Source organism: Anarrhichthys ocellatus, unplaced genomic scaffold (assembly GCF_004355925.1).
Source record: "Anarrhichthys ocellatus isolate YVR2014 unplaced genomic scaffold, GSC_Weel_1.0 scaffold40, whole genome shotgun sequence".
NCBI lineage: Eukaryota > Metazoa > Chordata > Actinopteri > Perciformes > Anarhichadidae > Anarrhichthys > Anarrhichthys ocellatus.
This window is the reverse complement of record NW_022280070.1, coordinates 4,671,034-4,689,406: the sequence shown is the minus strand read 5'-3', so window position 1 is coordinate 4,689,406 and position 18,373 is coordinate 4,671,034. Positions and strand designations below refer to the sequence as shown.

At 41.9% G+C, this 18,373-nt stretch overlaps 2 protein-coding genes across 5 annotated transcripts in view; both read right to left on the bottom strand.

Moving 5' to 3' along the window:
- Positions 1–1,785: 1,785 nt before the first annotated feature.
- On the bottom strand, positions 1,786–11,185 carry LOC116394683 (ethanolamine-phosphate cytidylyltransferase). Of its 2 annotated transcripts, XM_031867948.1 has the most exons (13): positions 10,635–11,185; positions 5,776–5,864; positions 5,149–5,310; positions 4,929–4,995; positions 4,752–4,836; positions 4,634–4,675; positions 3,940–4,072; positions 3,692–3,774; positions 3,526–3,603; positions 3,352–3,417; positions 3,192–3,257; positions 3,006–3,094; positions 1,786–2,823 (listed from the first exon to the last, which is right to left on the bottom strand). In XM_031867948.1, exons 1-13 carry the CDS (start codon positions 10,763–10,765, stop codon positions 2,709–2,711), a joined length of 1,206 nt encoding a protein of 401 aa, XP_031723808.1. In that variant the 5' UTR covers positions 10,766–11,185; the 3' UTR covers positions 1,786–2,708. The 2 variants fall into 2 exon arrangements, with proteins under 2 accessions (XP_031723808.1, XP_031723809.1); XM_031867949.1 differs by lacking the exon at positions 5,776–5,864 and having other exon boundaries at positions 10,635–10,706.
- A 1,920-nt stretch (positions 11,186–13,105) lies between these two features.
- LOC116394674 (transcription factor MafG) overlaps positions 13,106–18,373 on the bottom strand; it is a 19,263-nt gene continuing 13,995 nt past the window's right edge. For 2 of the 3 annotated variants that reach the window (XM_031867936.1, XM_031867935.1), the window contains exons 2-3: positions 17,344–17,416; positions 13,106–17,255 (exon numbers count right to left, since the gene is read on the bottom strand). In XM_031867936.1, coding sequence (XP_031723796.1) covers positions 16,803–17,255; positions 17,344–17,379 — 489 coding nt within the window. In that variant the 5' untranslated portion in view covers positions 17,380–17,416 and the 3' untranslated portion in view covers positions 13,106–16,802. Of the gene's footprint in view, positions 17,256–17,343; positions 17,878–18,373 lie in introns of those variants that run through there. The other variant, XM_031867934.1, reaches the window with a different exon arrangement.

The window sequence follows — 18,373 nt, the reverse complement described above, 5'->3', positions numbered from 1 at the left end:
GAGAAATGCTTTCACTTCATAATAATACTTCAGTGAAACCTGATACATTATACGTAAATCCTTTTGATTTACCAAGCAAGAGGATTTTCACCACGTTCATCTCGGTCCTGGCATGTTCCCAAAGGTCTTGCTCTATTTTAGAGCTCCGGAGTTTTGCCCGTTTACTCTCTTCCGTGACAGCCTGGTGGAGGCACATTCCCCTGCAGATCTGAGAAAGTATTCACAGTGGATGCTTTAAGAGCAAAGAACTGACTGCAAAAAAACCCCCATAAATGGCTAATAACAACATTCCATAAACAATTCAGTACGAGTTTTATCATGTTTTAGAATACAGAACTTACTAGAAATTAACTAGCAGATGACAGTCCTCTTAACGTTAGTAAGCAAAAATTAAAACAGTAATTTGATGTCGTTTTGTTGTTAGACGCTGAGTTAATTGTATATGTTTCTCACATAATGATAAGTTACTTTAATTCTGCAAAATTTCCAACCGCAAAATCACTTGAAAAACAATCACAAAACCTACTCCATCAACCAATTTAGACTGAAGGACGACTGAGTGGAGTGAGAAGTTCTAATGAGAGTGACTTTGGGTGTCACGAGAAACATTCTAATTGTTTAATTAGGTGAAGAATTTAATGAATGCTCTACCTGCAGCGGGATAGGCAGTGTATTGACACAGCAAAACATCACTCTGCTTTTCGCTCTGCACGCCGGTGTCGTTTGATTCACAGCCTGAACTCTTAACAGACAGAGTTGGCAAGACACGGAGAAGCCAATTAGCTAAATTGGGGGCACGTGTGCACAGCATTCTAAACGAGGAGCGGCTCTCAAACAGGAACCGGAAGAACGCAGTTCCTTCAAAATAAGAGCAAAGTTTCACTTTACAATTATGGTGACATTTTAAAATATTAGAAAATTGACTCAGCACATGTAGTTGACTCATTGAGATCAATAATTACGTGTTTTTTTTCCCATGATGGACATTTTGAAAGGAGTACCAGCCATGCTTATAGCTGGTTTCAGTGGAAAAATAAATACATTTACTCAAATATTCCAAAAATTATAATAATTGTGACAAAAAATTTGTGAACTTGTCATTTTTTGTTTTATCAACTGCACTGAGTGCATGCATTATGCACTTTTTTGAAAAAGTTTACAGATCTTTGCTGGGTACTAATCTGCTGCTAAATAATCTGCTCTAAATGCTCTGACATTTAACGAACTCTCTGTGTGACTCATTCATAGGTTGCAAAATTCAGATCATTTTGTTTTCGGATCAAAGGTAATTTCTTGTCCAAAACATGGCCTTAACCTTTGATCATGTGAGCTCATTTAGATAAATTACTTAAGAAATAAGTATATTGCAAAAGAAGATGACAAAGTCTTTCAGATTAAAATGTTATTATTAACAGCAATATACTGTAGTCGTAGCAGTTTTCTACAGTATTTAACAACTGGGAGTTGTCAATAACATATACATTATAGCTTACAATTAATACATTCCAACTTGACATACAGATATATTATTATGCAGTTTTATACAATATGAAACCATCTATACAGTAGTTAATGGAGAGGAGGTGAGTAAAATATTCATCTACAAAAAATATATTATTTAATCCCATTTGATATAGAGACAGAGGTTAAATTGTTCAGGGCTCAATGACAGTAAGAGGTCTATTTCATGATCAAGTCAACCACACTGAGCATCTGTCATAGTTATACGAAGAAAACGAAAGCTTAAAAGCAGTCTGTTAAAACGCTGTAGTGATCTCTATATTAGGATAAAACCATTAGGAGTGTTGGTTAAAAAAAAATACAATTGCACTCAAAAGGCCAGGCGTACAGGTCTGGGCATTTTTGAGTTAAAAACCTGCTCTACCAGTAAAACAGGACAGTTCTGACGATTTCTGGAGCATAAAGGTACATGAGGTCCCAAAAGAGTTTTCTACAGCTTCTCCCATCCAAACAACCCAAGTTAGATGCAGAGAAGCAGGGGGATTTTGTCCCCTAATTCTCTAGTGGTTTTAGCGTCCTCCAGAAATCCTGTGATTACTTTATAATACATAGATACAGTACATACAGTTTATACATAGATCAGTTGTTGGGCTACACCCAATGCTGGACAGAAAGCAGCAACAACACCATGGAAGCGACGAATCAAATCACTTCCTGGTTACAGCTTAATGCCTGACCAACATCTCAGGTACCCACACTTGCCCTTCATATGTCCAAATCCCATAATAGTATACTTAAAATTCTATATTTTTGAAGGCAAAAAATAAATAAGAGTGCTTGAGGAATTAAAAATATCCAAAGAGATATAATAGACATTTGAAGACATCGTGGTATCTTCCTCGCTCCAACTGTTGCATGTCTATAACTCCATCGTCTGCATGTGTGATTGTTGACTGACATGAACATGTATTTGCATATGGCGAAATATATTAATACACAGAAGTTCCCCACACACACGCACACACACACAATCGCACACAGGAACACGCGCGGTAATACCTGATGATCCCACAGCAGACTATGCCGCCCTGGCTTCAAACGGGCTGCTGTAAGGAGTGCTCTTATAAGCCAGGATCTTGTGTGGAGGGTGTCATAGCACATATAAAAGGGTTGCTTTTTACTGTACATGAGTTTAGATTAATTGAGCTTGTCAGTGTTATGACACTCGGTGCTTGTTTGGGGCCTTCCTACAGCACAGCCTGGGATCTTTCTTTAGTCTTCTCCTCCTCTTGTCGCTTCATGGCCTGGATCACAGCAATCTCTTTGGCTTCTTTCTTCTGGTTCCTTGCTTCAAATAGCAACCTGAATCAAAACAACAAAAATTGGGAAAAGAGTCAATCTAATGTGCTATCTATTTATTACAGCAGCAAACAAAATGTGTCTCATTTATTTTAACTTAGATAAATACTGTTTTGCCCAGTGGATGTAATATGAAATTGTCTATTTTTTTTCCTCCCAAGCCTGACAGGCCCCCTTTTTTAAACCTGTTTTTAATTATCCTCTGCACAATGGCATCCGTAGTAAGGCTGTTCCCACTGTCAACAGTACGCAGGATTCCTTTCCTCCTCGGCTCCTGGATATGAAGAAAACATTGCCAAATAAATGTGATTTAGCATTCCTGCGGACAACAGTATGTTTAACAAAGATAGCATAGAGGTATAGACTCTTACAGCATGAGGGTCGGAGCCATCCTTGTCAGGATATATTTCTGTTTTTCCATGGCATACAAGATCCACCTGTAGATAAAAAAGACGTTCTACTTTATTCATTTTTAATTACAGAGAACGTTATTATCTAGCTGTGAGAGACAATTGTGTTGCCTGTACTTACCTTGAAATGTTCCAGCAAATCTTTTGTGACTGCAAAGGGTGCACCAATCACCACTTCTGACACATACTGTGAAAATAAATCTGAAATCAATCACACACAAAATGAACTACAGATGAATAAGATGTGTGTGCTATGAACTGTGTGGATGGTGGTGGAAGTAGGAGAGGAACCTACTCGACAAGCCAGGACGCTGAGTGTTCTCTCGTGGACATTCATGATGGGATAGTTTTTCCCTTTGTAGCGGTTCACCTCCTAAAAGATACGAACAAATTGGAAATTTAAAGTACAATGCCAACGCTCGACTCAGGGAGGCAGACAATGTCTGACACAGGTGTCTCACCTGATCAAAGTGCAACCCCACTATAATGTATGGGTTTTCGGCGAGCTTATGCACTGCTTCCAGGAAGTCCACATGGCCGATGTCTGACAGGAGACTAGTCAAGGTTGACTAGGCATTTCAGAAAAGCTGACTATTTGATAGAAACAGTTCACAGAATTATAAATAGTTCATCGTGTTTTTCCAATTTTCTGCCATTTTATAAATAAATAAAATCCAGCAGTCTTTTTAGTGAGGTTCTAAAAGGATACGGAAGAGGTCAAAGGCCCCAGCCACATAGATGATAGTGTCCCCGGGTTGAGGCTCCTGCCCTGAAGCAAACTGGATGATCTTTTGTGAAGTCTGCAGGAACTGAGACACCCCCGTCCAGGGACTGTGGCCCTTCTGACCATGTGACCCCCGTAATCCATCAAACAGGCAAAATAAGTACAAACAGTGGAGCAATAAGACCGATGCACTTCAGTTTCGATTCAGTAGCACCACTGGTTTGTGCGTGAGACCAGGACGCTGCATCATCGCCACCTGGTGGTGTGAGTAACAATGTCACCTTTGCTCAAAATCGAGGCTGTCCCACAAATCCCCAGCACATTTATTCAACTCTCGCCAACTTCACAGCGCTATTCTGCTAGTCTGCATGTTCAAATGTGAAAAATTTAAATCCCCAGCATGTTGACTCTGAGTTACTTTCCCCATCCAGGGACAAAAGGTGCATTCACTGTTTCACTGGCAAGGCCTGCAACTTGATTATAAAGTGGGTCCACAGTAAAGGCCTTTGTTTAATAATGGTTGACATCTGGCCCACATAGCGACTTCAACTACTTGAATGACAAAACAGTTAAGGAAGAGGAAGCCAAAGAGCCGAGAATTTAGTTTTGAACATCCATCAATTAAGAGTTTGGTAGAAAGCTGAGGACTTGATTTGACCTAAATATGTTTGGCACCTACCTTTCCAAAGTTGTCCGTGTGCTGCTGATAGTCTGAACTATCCTAAAGAGAAGAGAGGATTGAATTAGGCGTGTGCTGTGTCCTGAAATGTATATAGAGGCAATGAGGCTGTACTCACAATGTTGCTGTGATGTGCTTTGGTCATCAGTAGCATCCTGCCGACCAGATCTGTGGTTGAAACTCCCTGGGTTCGCTTACACTCCCTGGGACAACATAATACAGCAACTTCAGACACACACAACATATAATCTCGGCTGTTATTATAATCTTCTGCTGATTTCAAAAGGAAACTCACCTGTACCGCCCTGACTTCTTCACCTCTTCATATGTGTCTTTCCCATCCACTGTGAGTGTTATATCATCTGAAACAACAGCATACATGACATGCTGCCTGCAGAAATCAACTTAACCCTGTTATATCAACTAATAACAGTATTTAGCACAGTATTAATGTATAACGTAATCTGTGTGATCTGTGTGTCTAAATAAGGACATGAGTTAGTGATAAACTGTACCTCCGTGCACACAGAAGTCACAGTTGTACTTGTCGAGGGTCTGGAGGGTGGTGACGTAAGGCGCTCCTTCCACGACCTCATCCACCCATTTTATGGCCCGCACCATCTTGTATCTCTCTGCCTGAGTGAAGACTGGTGGACCCTTGTGCTTCGCAATCTCACCTTGAAAACAAAACATGTACACTCAAGCGATACCGTCGACACGCACAAATAAACTGAGATTCATAGATTAACAGAGAGAGAAATCTCTGCTTGCACGACACTCTGAGCAGCTTTTACAGTGACTGAACGCAGCATCGCCTTCGTCATTGAGATATTTATTATACCTTCAGCAGAGGGAAAGATTGCTGGTATCTTGCCCTGACTATGAAGTCATGCTGGGTTATCATAATGTCACAATGCTCCAGTGTGCTATATAGAAATTGCTCAAGTGGTTGCACTACTGTCACAACAACCCCTCAAAAGTGTATAGGGCACGGCCTTATGAGAGGCTAATGGTGCCATAGCATGATGTATACATGGTAAAGGAAGGAAGAGTATCAGAATTGGGGATGATGCAAGACGACTTCCATTGAAGATGTACTGTAGGTGTGATAGGGACAATAAGTCAGCGGCTCTGATCCTTACTATCTGTGTGTACTCCAACGATGAGGTAATCTCCCATGGCCTTGGCCTGTCGCAGCTGGTTGGAGTGGCCATAATGGACCATGTCATAGCTGGGAGGATAAGAACATGAGAAGTTACATAAGTTGCATTAATGTAATGAGGTACAGGAGCAGCTGTGAAGGATTGTTTTTTTTTTTTATTCTTGGTTGGAAAAATAATGGATAAAGAATTTCTTGAATTACAGTAATGAGGTTTCTCAGCCGCTCTTTCATCAAAATTTAAACACGTCACACAACTCTTCTCCAGAACACCATGTTTTACTCCCGATGATAGCGAGGGAGTTACAAAACGTCTGGTGAATAAAGCACGGTGTGCTGGGTTAGAGTTGTGTGGCATGTTTTCATTTTGGAGTTCACACTGTTCTCAAAGTTAGAAATGGCAGCTCCTCTTTATCCCGCAGGTGTTTGGGTGTTCTCGGACTCACAAACGTGCCGTAACTTTGACAAAAAATGAAGTTGATTCAAATGAAATAAGTGAAAAGCAACCTCGACTATAGGAGATCAATAGAAGTTTAGTTCATGGCCTAAAACATGCAGAAATATCAGTATGATCCTATAATATTTACAGTGTTTCTGATAACACTGTAATCCACGCACTTCATGTGATCTGCTAGATATCTGATCAAAGTCTAAACATAAAAAAACTCAAAGACACAGTGTGTTTTCTCTCCCACTTCACTCCACCCAGGCTATGATATCATCCGTAGATAATTAGATTAGGCACAGATTGTAGACGGAGATTGTAACATGGTAATCTAGCATAGTAATAGAGAACAGATGGGCATTATCCCTCCATCACTATTACAACTGCCAGCAGTCTGATATTTTTTTTTTATTTCTGCACTGCTTGGAACATGATACTGATGTCTAATAGGCACACAAAAAGAGAGGAATTTGCTCTGACTTATGAAAGTGACTGCAGGTGTCACTGGAGATGCATTAAGGTTTATTAGGATCTAATCACAGAGTAATTTAGTACAGCAGCAACTATAACCATCAGCAATTATGTGGCAGCAATTAACTTGGAGAACCACAATAATGACAACATAGTTGATGGCTGATTTGACGTAAAAGATTGGCATCTGTGTCCTCTTTAGTACATAAAGTTAGACGTCAGCTCTCTTAAGGTCAGGTGCAAAACAGCACTATGAATAGCATCCTCAAAAATCAATAAGAGAACAGACGAGCACTTCCAGACCGACAGTATTCAAACAGCCACATCAGTAACAGAACCCCGTGATGTTTTCGGCCCCCCAGGCTATGCTAATGAAAGACAGCATCTGTATCTTGCTGCGGTGTCACAATAGACAGCCTGACTGAAAACAGCCTAGACTGCACTTGATGGTATGGCAACACAAAAACTATCACCAGACTGTAGGGCTCGTCTATGTGATTCAGATGTATTCACTACTTCAAAAAAAAATATGCAACGGTGAACCAAAAAAACAAAAGAGGCCTTGTTGTCGGGGCAAAGCAAGATGGTCTCTGTGTGTCTTGTGCTGTCAGTCTCTTGAAATGGGATCCACGTGTGCCGGCTCCGAGGCGATAGTGCAGGGCCAGAAGAATGTAGCAGGAGGGAGCACTTGGAGGTGATTGAATAGGGAAGAAAGCTCTGGAGAGACCCAGACGGAGTTACATAAGACCAGGAGGCTGCTTTTGGGGGTGTTGCACTAGCACGATGCCCAACATGTGTCACCGTGTTCCTGTTGTATTTTTAAGCAGGGGTTGGATCATGACCGTGAGATGATGAAATATTAATTAGCGTAGCCTGTTAGCGGACACCCAAAACAGCACCTATACACTTCTCAGGAACAAAACCAGACAGACAGCAGTGGGCACAGTGGTAGAATACAATGGGACACATGTATACCAGTTAAGGGGGTACACAAATGATTACCTTCACATTTTGGTGAAGTTGCATTGATTTTCAAATACCTGTAGACATAGAGCTGATGATTGTTTGATATTGAACACTAATAGTCTCAGATAAGACTGGAATGAATAAGACACACTTCACTGAGGCTTTAAATAGCACGTTTATAGCCCTGTGTGGATACGCTACCTCAGCAGAAACACAGTGGAAGTGGACTTTACGCTCTTCCTCTATGATGCTTCACTGACAACTGATCTTTGACCCCCATCACCTCTTTTTAGGACGGATGATAAACAAGCGTCTCTGTGCCAAGACGAAAGGGTAGGGTCAAAGATGTCCAAACAAATGAAGTGACTGTGCTCTTTCCTTGGAATTTTCCTCTCGTACCAGCTGACGCTGGATGTCGGCAAACAATGTGCTCAGTGACGAGCTACAGTGGCTGTAGCAGGTGTGGGCTGGAGGGGGTTAGATGGGGTTAATGGCATGAGCTCTGTTGACATTGGCTCTCTTTGCATGCTCACCCCACCGAATAATATTCTGGCATCCCAAATATTCTGCAACATTCCATCAAACCATGGACAGGCAGCCGCACCTAAACGATAGGAATTCTACAAGAGAAAGCCGCCATAATCCTGGCCTTCATGCGCAGATATTCAAAACATTTCATTTTTTTTCCGCTGCAGCATGGAGCCAGAGTCTGACCACCAGAGGCTTGTTGTTTCTCCCAGAGGAGGCATCTTAGAGGGGTCGGTTCTAGGGCTGCAGCTAACGATTATTTTGATTATCAATTTATAGTTTAGTGTATAAATGAAAGAAATTATAATTTCAAACAGCTAATGGTGTGACATATTCAAATTGCTTGTTTTATTCAACCAAAAGGTCCAAAACCCCAAAGATAGTTAGTTTGCTATCACATATGGTAACAAACAGCATCAAATCACCTCACAGTTGAGAAACTGAAACCAGTGAATAACTTGTCACGATCAATCCACTGTCAAAATAGTTGACAACCAATTTTGTAGATCAATCGATTAATCAGTTCACCCACATTTCTGTTGCCAACTCAGTACAATTTGGTTGAAAATATTCTTAGTTTTCAACAATATGCCGTTTCCTCGAAGTCAAAGACCTCACTGTCATCAGTTTTCCTTTTTTTTTTCCCTTTCTAATAAAAATAGTTCACACTAATGTGTTTCTGTTTGTTGTTGAGCTTTTCAAAAGCCAGGATACAGAACAAACAAAAACACCCCACATGTTCTGAATAGTTAGATACCAATAAGTGGAATAGCACTGTGCTCTTTTATCTAGTTAAAGTGAAATAACCCTTTAAAAGTCCCTGCGTGACTGTTAGATTAGTAGATCAAATGTTGTCTGAGATGAACTGAGCTGTGGTATTATTAACAAGGAGAACATTATTGCTGCTGGGTTGTCAGGAGAAGTGTTTTAGTTGGACACTGAATTTTCCCAAAGAACAAAGTAAAACCATAAAGAAATATATCGGCTATGTTTTAGTCAATAAATCGGATGTTTCACGTTTAGCTGCAGGAGCAAAGTGAACTCAGCTTGTTTTTGGCCTTTATTCACATGTTTGTTGTTTTGCCAATTGATGTGAACACAAAAGCTTATTTTCTCTGATTAGCATTGCCCTGCCGTGTGTTCACATTAATCGTCAGTGTTGCATTAAAGGCGGCACCTGCGTGAGCGCCTTGCTCAACACTAATGTAATTGTTCTTTTTTTTCCCGTTACACCGTCCTGCCAGAAGACCCCTTGTGTGTTGGGGTGTCATGATTACGGTATCATGAAAGTAAACCCACTGAAAGTCAGACTAAGTATGCTCACAGAGGTCCTGGTAACCAAGTAGTCTGAGGCGCGTAACTTGTCATGGCGATGCTCTGGATTTGAACCTCTCCCTCCTTAATTTGCCATCTTACCCCAACTATAAAATGTCTGTTGAAAGCAAAACAAGTATTCATGCTGTGGTGTCGTAAATAATAATGTTGACATTTTGACTTGTAATAGCAATAGAAGCACAAGAGTTAGTAATAACATTAACGAAGGCTCGTTATAACCGGTCGTCCCAGTGACAGAGGGACACTTAAGACTCGTTCGTGTGCCTCCTGAAGATCAGGATACATTGAAACATCTTTGTTATTACCAACTGCCATCTTGGTGGCAGTGTGACCCAGGGTTATGGATTATAACATGTCCAAAAGCATGTATAAAAATGTACCAGTATGTTAGTCAAGAATCAGTTTCAAGGTGTCAATGAAATAGTGCAGCATTTACTGGCCAATGAAACTTTACACATTAATTCAACATTTAGCCTATGGCTTGCTTGATCATCATAATTCTAATAGGTTTGTTAACTTGTTTATTTCGTAACAAATGTTGTTACCCCTAAATTTAGTAAAAGTACTGCATTGAGTGAAGTCGGTACTTACAACGTATTATTACATGAATCCAGCAGACACTTGTATCACATCCAAAACATTGATGTGTCATTGCCAGTGTAAGCATTACTACAGGGTATACTGAGTCATAGTTAAAGGGCATGACAGTGAATTAGTGAAAGGTAAAAATCAACATAAGTCAGTGCTGGTGTGTTATGATGTAAAGATGTGTCTACTGAGGAGGAGAATGGAGAGGATGCTCCAGTAATGTAGAGTAGAAGCAATGGAATGTAATAAGTCCCGAATTACAGTGGGCCATTGACACTCGCCTGGTTGACTAGAGATACAAGATAATACTGAATTAAAAGTTGAGTGTACACTGATGTCTCTGGAGAATGAAGCAGCCGTCCAGTGAGAGCAGTGTAACCTGCAGCAGGCCTGTTCCGGTTGCGGGTGACACGCATGCTGACACATCCATTCAAACGGGACAACGACCGATACGAACAGTGTTGCAGCATCTCCATCGCACCGCCAATAATTCCGGTAAAGTTACTCACCAACCATCGCACCACACCCGGATTCTTCTCCTCCTCTTCTCGGGACTGCAAGATGCAGCGCCGGGGGTCGCGCCTGCGTCTTTACCGGCTACCGTGCTCACTTGGTGGTGGTGATGTCCGTTCTTGATCATGTCGAAGCTGATGAGGGATCAGTTGAGGTTCAACTGTAGCCACAGAGCGACTCTCTCCGGTTGTGAACGGTGTCCGTTGTGTGCACCGTTACGGTGCAGGGCAGCCGGTTTAACTGTGTCCGCAGAAAGCAGCAGCCGCAGGTCCAGCGGCAGCAGTTTGTTGCGATGCGCCAACGCTTCCTCTACGGCGCGACGCAACGACGCACCACGCGCATACGTCAAGTCGGCCAAAGGAAGCAGCTGAGCCACGGAGGAAATGAGGAGCTCAGCATAAAACGCACCGCCTTGCACCGTTGTAGTCACTGGTTTTACTTTGAAAGGACCGAACGTGAAGCCGCGCGTTCATCGTGGCAAACTTGACCGACGGCGAATCGTACGATGAGGTGCCGGTGCACGCAGTCGACACGTTACATAATCGCGGCGTTTTCCACCGTCATGTGACAATTATCTGTATTCCCACAGAAGTAGCAGGTTATATCTGCCGAAGCCGTGTTTGATGACGTGCCAACGTGTGGTCTGTACGTTCCCTTCAATCTGCTGCAAGCCAATAACAAAGATGAGATAGCCCCCTTATCTTTAAAGTATTTGAACATGCTATAGCGAAACAACCGGAATAATTAACCTGGTATTGAAGATGTTCTTCCTTTATGCTTCTGATTAAAGTGTATACATAATAATAATAGAATGAAAATAAACAAAGAATATATAAAAAGAAAAATGCAACACGTAGAAAAGCACTGGGCAAAGTTACATCATATGATGCGAATGCATTCATTTAGCATACATAAAAATACATCAGACAATATCTATTAAAACATGTTTGGTGGCTATCGAGATCACAACCAAGAAGAAATATCTCCTCACTGATTTTTAATTATGCAACCCAACAGCCCTGAAGTTCATCTTTATTTTAGCAAGGACTCAAAGATAATCTCGCGGTGTGTTGTACGATAAGTGAAAGGTGTGAGTCAAACTTCAATACATCACCACCAGTCAGGCCTTCAAAAGTACAGGTGTTGCCATTGCCTGGAGCTGTAACGAGAATATAATGGGGCACTTTGGGGAACATTTCATAGTTTCAAACTTCAACAAGTGGGGCGAAATGAATAACTTTTCTGTTCAGTACAGTAAAGATGTGCACTGTAGGGGGAAATCCTTCTGTTAAGAGCGTGTGGCGTCATCTTGTGGAAAGAAAACAGCCAAAAAACAAACACAAAGTCTTTACACAGACGTGCCAGCAGAGGGAACCCCAGAGCAACATATTGCATGAAAGCGAGGACAAGGTGAACTCCTCACTAGCAGTAATATTTAACACCCTTAGCTTTTATCTGGCTCGTGTGCTCTTTCTTATTGCTGGGACGTCACTGGCGGTCTGAAAAATCACGTGGTTCGACATGAGGACAAGTCTCTCATATGCACAATCACAGCAAGCTCTCATGCGACTCAAACAACTGCCGATAAACACACCTCTTATGTAGCATCTCCCACAAACAGGCATGCCCTCTGCAGTGGGGTGACATTCGCAGAGCGGAGCCCCCACCGCCGAGCTCCGGCGCGGGCAGACGTGCTAAATGAACGGTCGGCAACATTAGTTGTGCAGCGGGGTCTGAGAACTGGGGCAGGCACCTGCTGCAGAAGTGGGTGAAGATGAAGAATGCTGTCCTAGATTGCCCACCAGCTCACCTTATAGCCCCCACCCGCCTAAATTAAAGCTCTTCAGAGGCCATTCCGGTTGTCTGGGGCAGGCATCCAGAGGAGGGGAGAGGAGCCCGTTTTTAAGGCACAGGTCACACAGACCTGTAGGAGTCTACGGTGCCATGGTGCACGCGGGCACTGGGGGTTTAGACTTGCCCTGTAGCTCGTCTTCAGCCATCTGTCTCTTTCTTTCCCGCGTGTTCTCTCACGAGATGCGGTTTGAATGTGCTGGGGTTGAAAGGCTGCCGAGGAGGGGTGAAGTTTGATGAGGTGCGCTGAGACAGAGAGGGGGGGTTAGGAGGCCTGCAGGGAGCACAGATGACTAACTCACTACTCCTCCCAATCTAGGACAAGCACACCTAGACATCCTTCATGACTCTAATGTTTTACTCCTGTCGGGCCAAAAATACGTCCGCCGAGGTTAGCCAAAGTGGGTCGCCCAACAGCTTTTTTTGGATCACAGAAAAAGAAATCGTGCCATCTAAATGATCGCTGTCTTCTAAAAATAAAAATAAAAAAAATAAAAAAAAAAACCCACCCTGGACGGCGAAGAGCCTTCCCCGCCGGTTTATTTTTACAAAGTATCAAACTGGGTCAATGACGCCACAGAATGGGACAAAAAAGATCCATTTGAACAGTGTTTAAGAGCCTCCAAAGAGAGAAGTTTTCCTTTTTCAAAACATTTTATTGGTCTTATTTAGAAAATAAAGGAAGCTGTATCAACAAACATACAATATATACATCAATAACTTAGACACCTCAGAGAATCACATTTAAATCCACAGTTGTTACTGTATATATGAATACATAGTACTTATCTACAGATTGCAAAAAAGTACAATAATTTAATTTTATAAATAGTTACAATTAACTATCGTTTGTTTTCATACAAAGTACTGCAATATTTTTATTACAACCCATACAGAAAAATAACAAAAAACGGATAATTCACTGTGTATTACTCGCTTTAGTCAGATTTGTATACCTTTTAAAAGACAGACCCACTCCATGGAGAAACCTGCACAGTCGACTGTTTTTCAAAGCAAATTATCATGAAAAAAATAAGCCAATGTCTTGAATTAAATTCAACTGACACACAAGTGCTGTGATTTATCTCCTCTCTAAAAACAAAAACAGAAAATAAATAAAAGCCATAACCAATTAAAAATGAAATCTGCGGAACAAATTCCAGTGTTAAGATCAATTTTCAAATACACACTCGACACATAATGAGAACAGAAAACGATGTGGATGACTCTACAGCAAACGAGGAGCATTAATGACTGGAGTAGCAGCGGAGGAACCTCGAAAACGTACAAAACACGCGCACACACGCATACCAAAAAGAAAAGAAAATTTATTGCAAGCGGCCCTTGTGACGGAATCTATCGTAGCATCTATTTCACTCTAGTGCACAGACATTTACATAATAGCAATATCTTTCAGTCAGATATCCAAGTCCAATTTATGGATCCAGTCGTTCAGCTAATTTAAAGAACAGGGCAATTAGTGAGTAAGGCTCGAGTGCAACTGTCTCACCATTCCACACTGCACACTTTTACATGTCCGCTGCTATAAACAAGGGCCAATTGCTCTTCCATTTAGGGATAAAAAACAACAACAAAAAAAACACATTTTACAAAAAAAGGAACAACCTACAAAACAGCAAGAATTATTGAATAACAGACCATAGTCACTTTGACAATATTGATTACTCTTACGTCTACTCTTTCACACCTTTTTCCACTGAGTTGCATATTTAAGGGTCACTTTTTCACAATGGTCATTAATACCTACTGTAGCTACATACTACACAACTGTATGTGTGAGAAAGAGAAGAGTGATCACCCTCGAGCGGAGAGATTGGTCGACGGTGCCCGCTTTCGAAACACCTTTTTAAAAGACACTTGACACCGAAAAAAGATTCACTCCACAAGACTTTGCCACAGCAATAAGGACGCCAACATCAATACTGGGCTATGTCAAGAGTCAGATATATATATCATTCCCACAGTTCACCAGTCTATGGTGAGAGCTAAGCAATGTCGACGATAAGACACCGGGCACCCAGGTCTCTCTGGCGTGGAGTTGTTTTTCCCGCTGAGAGGCGTATAGCTTTGAGATCAACACCTTGCCGACACTATGAAGACATTCTGAACCACCAGGGGAGTGAGATCTGGATGAAGCGCATTCTGTTTAATGTCATTACACGACCACTTTCACCTTGAGGTGGAGAACCGCTCCACTGGAGCGCTGCTTGATTGTAATCCTACATGGTCTTGCTTGCGTCTCTTTTCCGAGTGTGGATTGAAGCCCTTGATGACATGTTTATATATATAAAAAATAAATAAAATAAAAAAAGCAAAAATGAACAGAGCTGCCATCCCTGCTTCTCTCTCTCTCTCTGTCTCTCGTCTAGAATGGATTGTTCATTTTTTTTTAGAGAGTGACCTGTTTAATCCTGAGCAAAACAAGCAGGAGCTTAGTGCATACGGACCCTCAGCCGAACTCTACCGCCTTTAATCTGAAGACCAGTGGGTGCATCTACACTCGTGATGCTGCGCCGTGATTGGCCGGTTACCCTTTAAGTTCATTGACGCAATCTGATCGCTGTAGATATTTGGAGGAGGGGAAAAAAACTTCACATTTAGTCCGTCAAAAGCGAAATTTGAAAAGGTTATTAATTTCTCTTCCCTTAATTAAGATCTAAACCAGTTAAGTGGCTGGAATGGATACGACAATGAAGTCCCATTATTTTTCGGGGGTTACAGAGGATGTGTTTCCGAGGGCATCCAAGCACCAGGTGCAACCAATTACACAGCTTCAGGTAGAAGTCACTAATGCCATTTCACCCGATCACCGTCTCACATGGCTCAATGTGGTGAACTTCTTGACGACAACATGAACACCGAGGAAGCGGAGGATATCACAGATGCCAATACGCACAAAGACAATTGACCTTGTTTACACCACCTAGTTTAGCTCTACAGATTTGTTTTAAAATAGCACAGCGTTGACATCTATACAGTGACGACACTGCCGACTTGTCACTTACACATCACGTCACGCGCTACCCCACAGTACGCGCCTAGTCACTAGAAAAAAGCTATCAGACTTCAATAGTAAGCCACTTTCGGTACAATTGCAAAAAAGATGTCACAGGACTTTTTTTTTTTTGAATGTTTTTTTTTTATCTGTATTTCTATAAATGATGGAAGGTAATCTACCTAGTAATAAAAACCAATAACTCAACATTAGACAAAGTTTTCTACACCTTAACAATTCAAAACAGTAAAGCTTGTGTAAAGATTTTTTTTTTTTTTTGGGAATATCCCGACGGCCCTGTCAACAAGTAATTACAAAAAATTAAAAAAAATGCAATATATATCTTTTAAACAAAGCAACCGGAACATATTTTCTCTATGAGCAAAAAAAAAAAAAAAAGTTTCAAAAATGTTGGTGGATATCAGCGCCCCCACAAAACAAGAGGATATTACTGTTATAACATTCACATATTGAAGAAGAATCTTGTCATATTGGAATCAGCTCTGGAACATCGTCGTTAAGAACTGCTGATTCATTTTTAACATTTCCACTTAACCATAAATATGCAAGACCTCTTTGTATTTTCAGTGCATACATATATTATTATTGCATCTACCAGTCATATTGATAATGACAAGTGCGTTAAAGCCGGTCACAGATAAAACAGAAATGAATGCTGGATTCGGGAGCATTATTTCACGCTTATAGTCTCGACAGACTAACCGACAAAGAAATCACAATTTTGACTCAGTTACTAGTTTTGGGTTAGTCAGGCTGTTATGAAGACATCTGTAGCATTCACACCGTTTGTTATTTATCCAAATTCAAGTCAGTGCATAATAACAGGCAAAGGGGTTCAGGGCTTTAACGTCTAAACTGGATGATTTGACATGTTTGTGAGACTCTACAAGGAAAAAAATCTCAAGAGCTCAGTTTTAAGGACACGGACACGTCGCATTATCCAAAAATCAACAAGATGTTAACAGTCGGAATTCTGCTTTGTAGTTTTTGCACCCAATATTGCCTTATTAAGTATTTGTAACAACGATATGCTTTCTAAATGGAACGTGTCAGTATTGCCAATATGTCGGCGTTCTTCAACAACCAACTGCGACGTCCTAAACCTCACAGTTCGACTGTGTCACCCTAAAGCACGACGTGTCTGTAGACTGGTACAGACTGCTGAGTCATCCTTTGGGAGTGAATTTGGGAAAACTTACACAGGCGATCCTTCGGCATGTTACAATGCACTGACTAGCTTAGTCTTGGAAAATCTTCCTCCCGCCCTTTTCTGCTACTACGACCTAGCCCCCGTTTTGGATTTGATGATGGTGATGACGCTGGTGGCAGCTACTTTACCGGGGATGAGGGGCCCTATGACCGAGGCCATGGGGCCCCTGGCTGAGGTGACGGGGTTGCGGGCCACAGTCCTAGCGAAGCTCTGGAGGGCCTCGTACTTTGAGCGCAGAGCGTCCAGCTCCACCTTCATGCTGGCGTTCTCCGTGGCCAGCTTGTCCACTTCCTGCTGTAGCTGAGACTTCTGCTTCTCCAGCTCCTCCTTCTGGGTGACGCGCTTCACCCGGCAGCTGGCGGCGTAGCCGCGGTTCTTCAGGGTGCGTCGCCGCTGCTTCAGCTGAATGATCTCCTCCTTCGTCAGACCCCGTAGATGCTGGTTCAGCTCCCGCACAGACATGGTCACCAGCTCGTCGTCTGTCAGGCTGGTGCCATTTTCTCCCGGCTCCCGCTTCACCTGTGGATGGAGATCAGTAGGTGATGGTCTTTATATCAGCATTTAACATTGGTTCCTTCACAATTTACTCTCGTCGCGGGTCAATTACCTTCAAGGCCTTGTTTCCCTTGTTTGTGGTAGTCATGCCACGAGAGCCGCGTCCACCTGTGCTGCTGGTTGGTCTGTGGGTAAGAAGAGTCACTATCAGCATATAGAACAAACAAAAAAAAAAGATTGGAGGAGGAACATCTCTGTGAAATGCACAACTATGTATCTTCTGTCAAAGATGCGACAGCATGACATCGTCCTTCAAACACACGAGGCACAAAGTGGGTCAAGGATGACCTCCTTGCAAGCGATGCCGATTGCGCTCAGCGAGTGGTATCTGGACCATCACTGTGAACAAAGACCTTCGGCGGTATTCCCATTCCGCCGTAAATCTCTTACTCAAATGCTGCACCGAGTGTTGAGACACAAGGAGGATGACATTTAGTTGGCTGGCAGCAATTTCAAAAACTCAGGAGAAGAAGTCACTTCTGTAGAGCGGGAAACAGCAGGGGATGCGGATTGGAGTGAAAATAAAGCTGTCAGCCTTTCTACTGTACTTACAACCACAGCTAACGTGTATATATATACATACATATATATATACACACACACACACACACACACACACACACACACACATACACACACAGTTGTGTGAAAAAGTGTTTGCCCCCTTCCTGATTTCTTATTTTTTTGCATGTTTGTCACACTTAAATGTTTCAGATCATCAAACAAATTTAAATATTAGACAAAGATAACACAAAATGCAGTTTTTAAATGAAGGTTTTTATTATTAAGGGGGAAAACAAATCCAAACCTACATGGCCCTGTGTGAAAAAGTGATTGCCCCCTAAACCTAATAACTGGTTGGGCCACCCTTAGCAGCAGCAACTGCAATCAAGCGTTTGCGATAACTGGCAATGAGTCTTTTACAGCGCTGTAGAGGAATTTTGGCCCACTCATCTTTGCAGAATTGTTGTAATTCAGCCACATTGGAGGATTTTCGAGCATAAACCGCCTTTTTAAGTTCATGCCACAGCATCTCAATCGGATTCAGGTCGGGACTTTGACTAGGCCACTCCAAAGTCTTC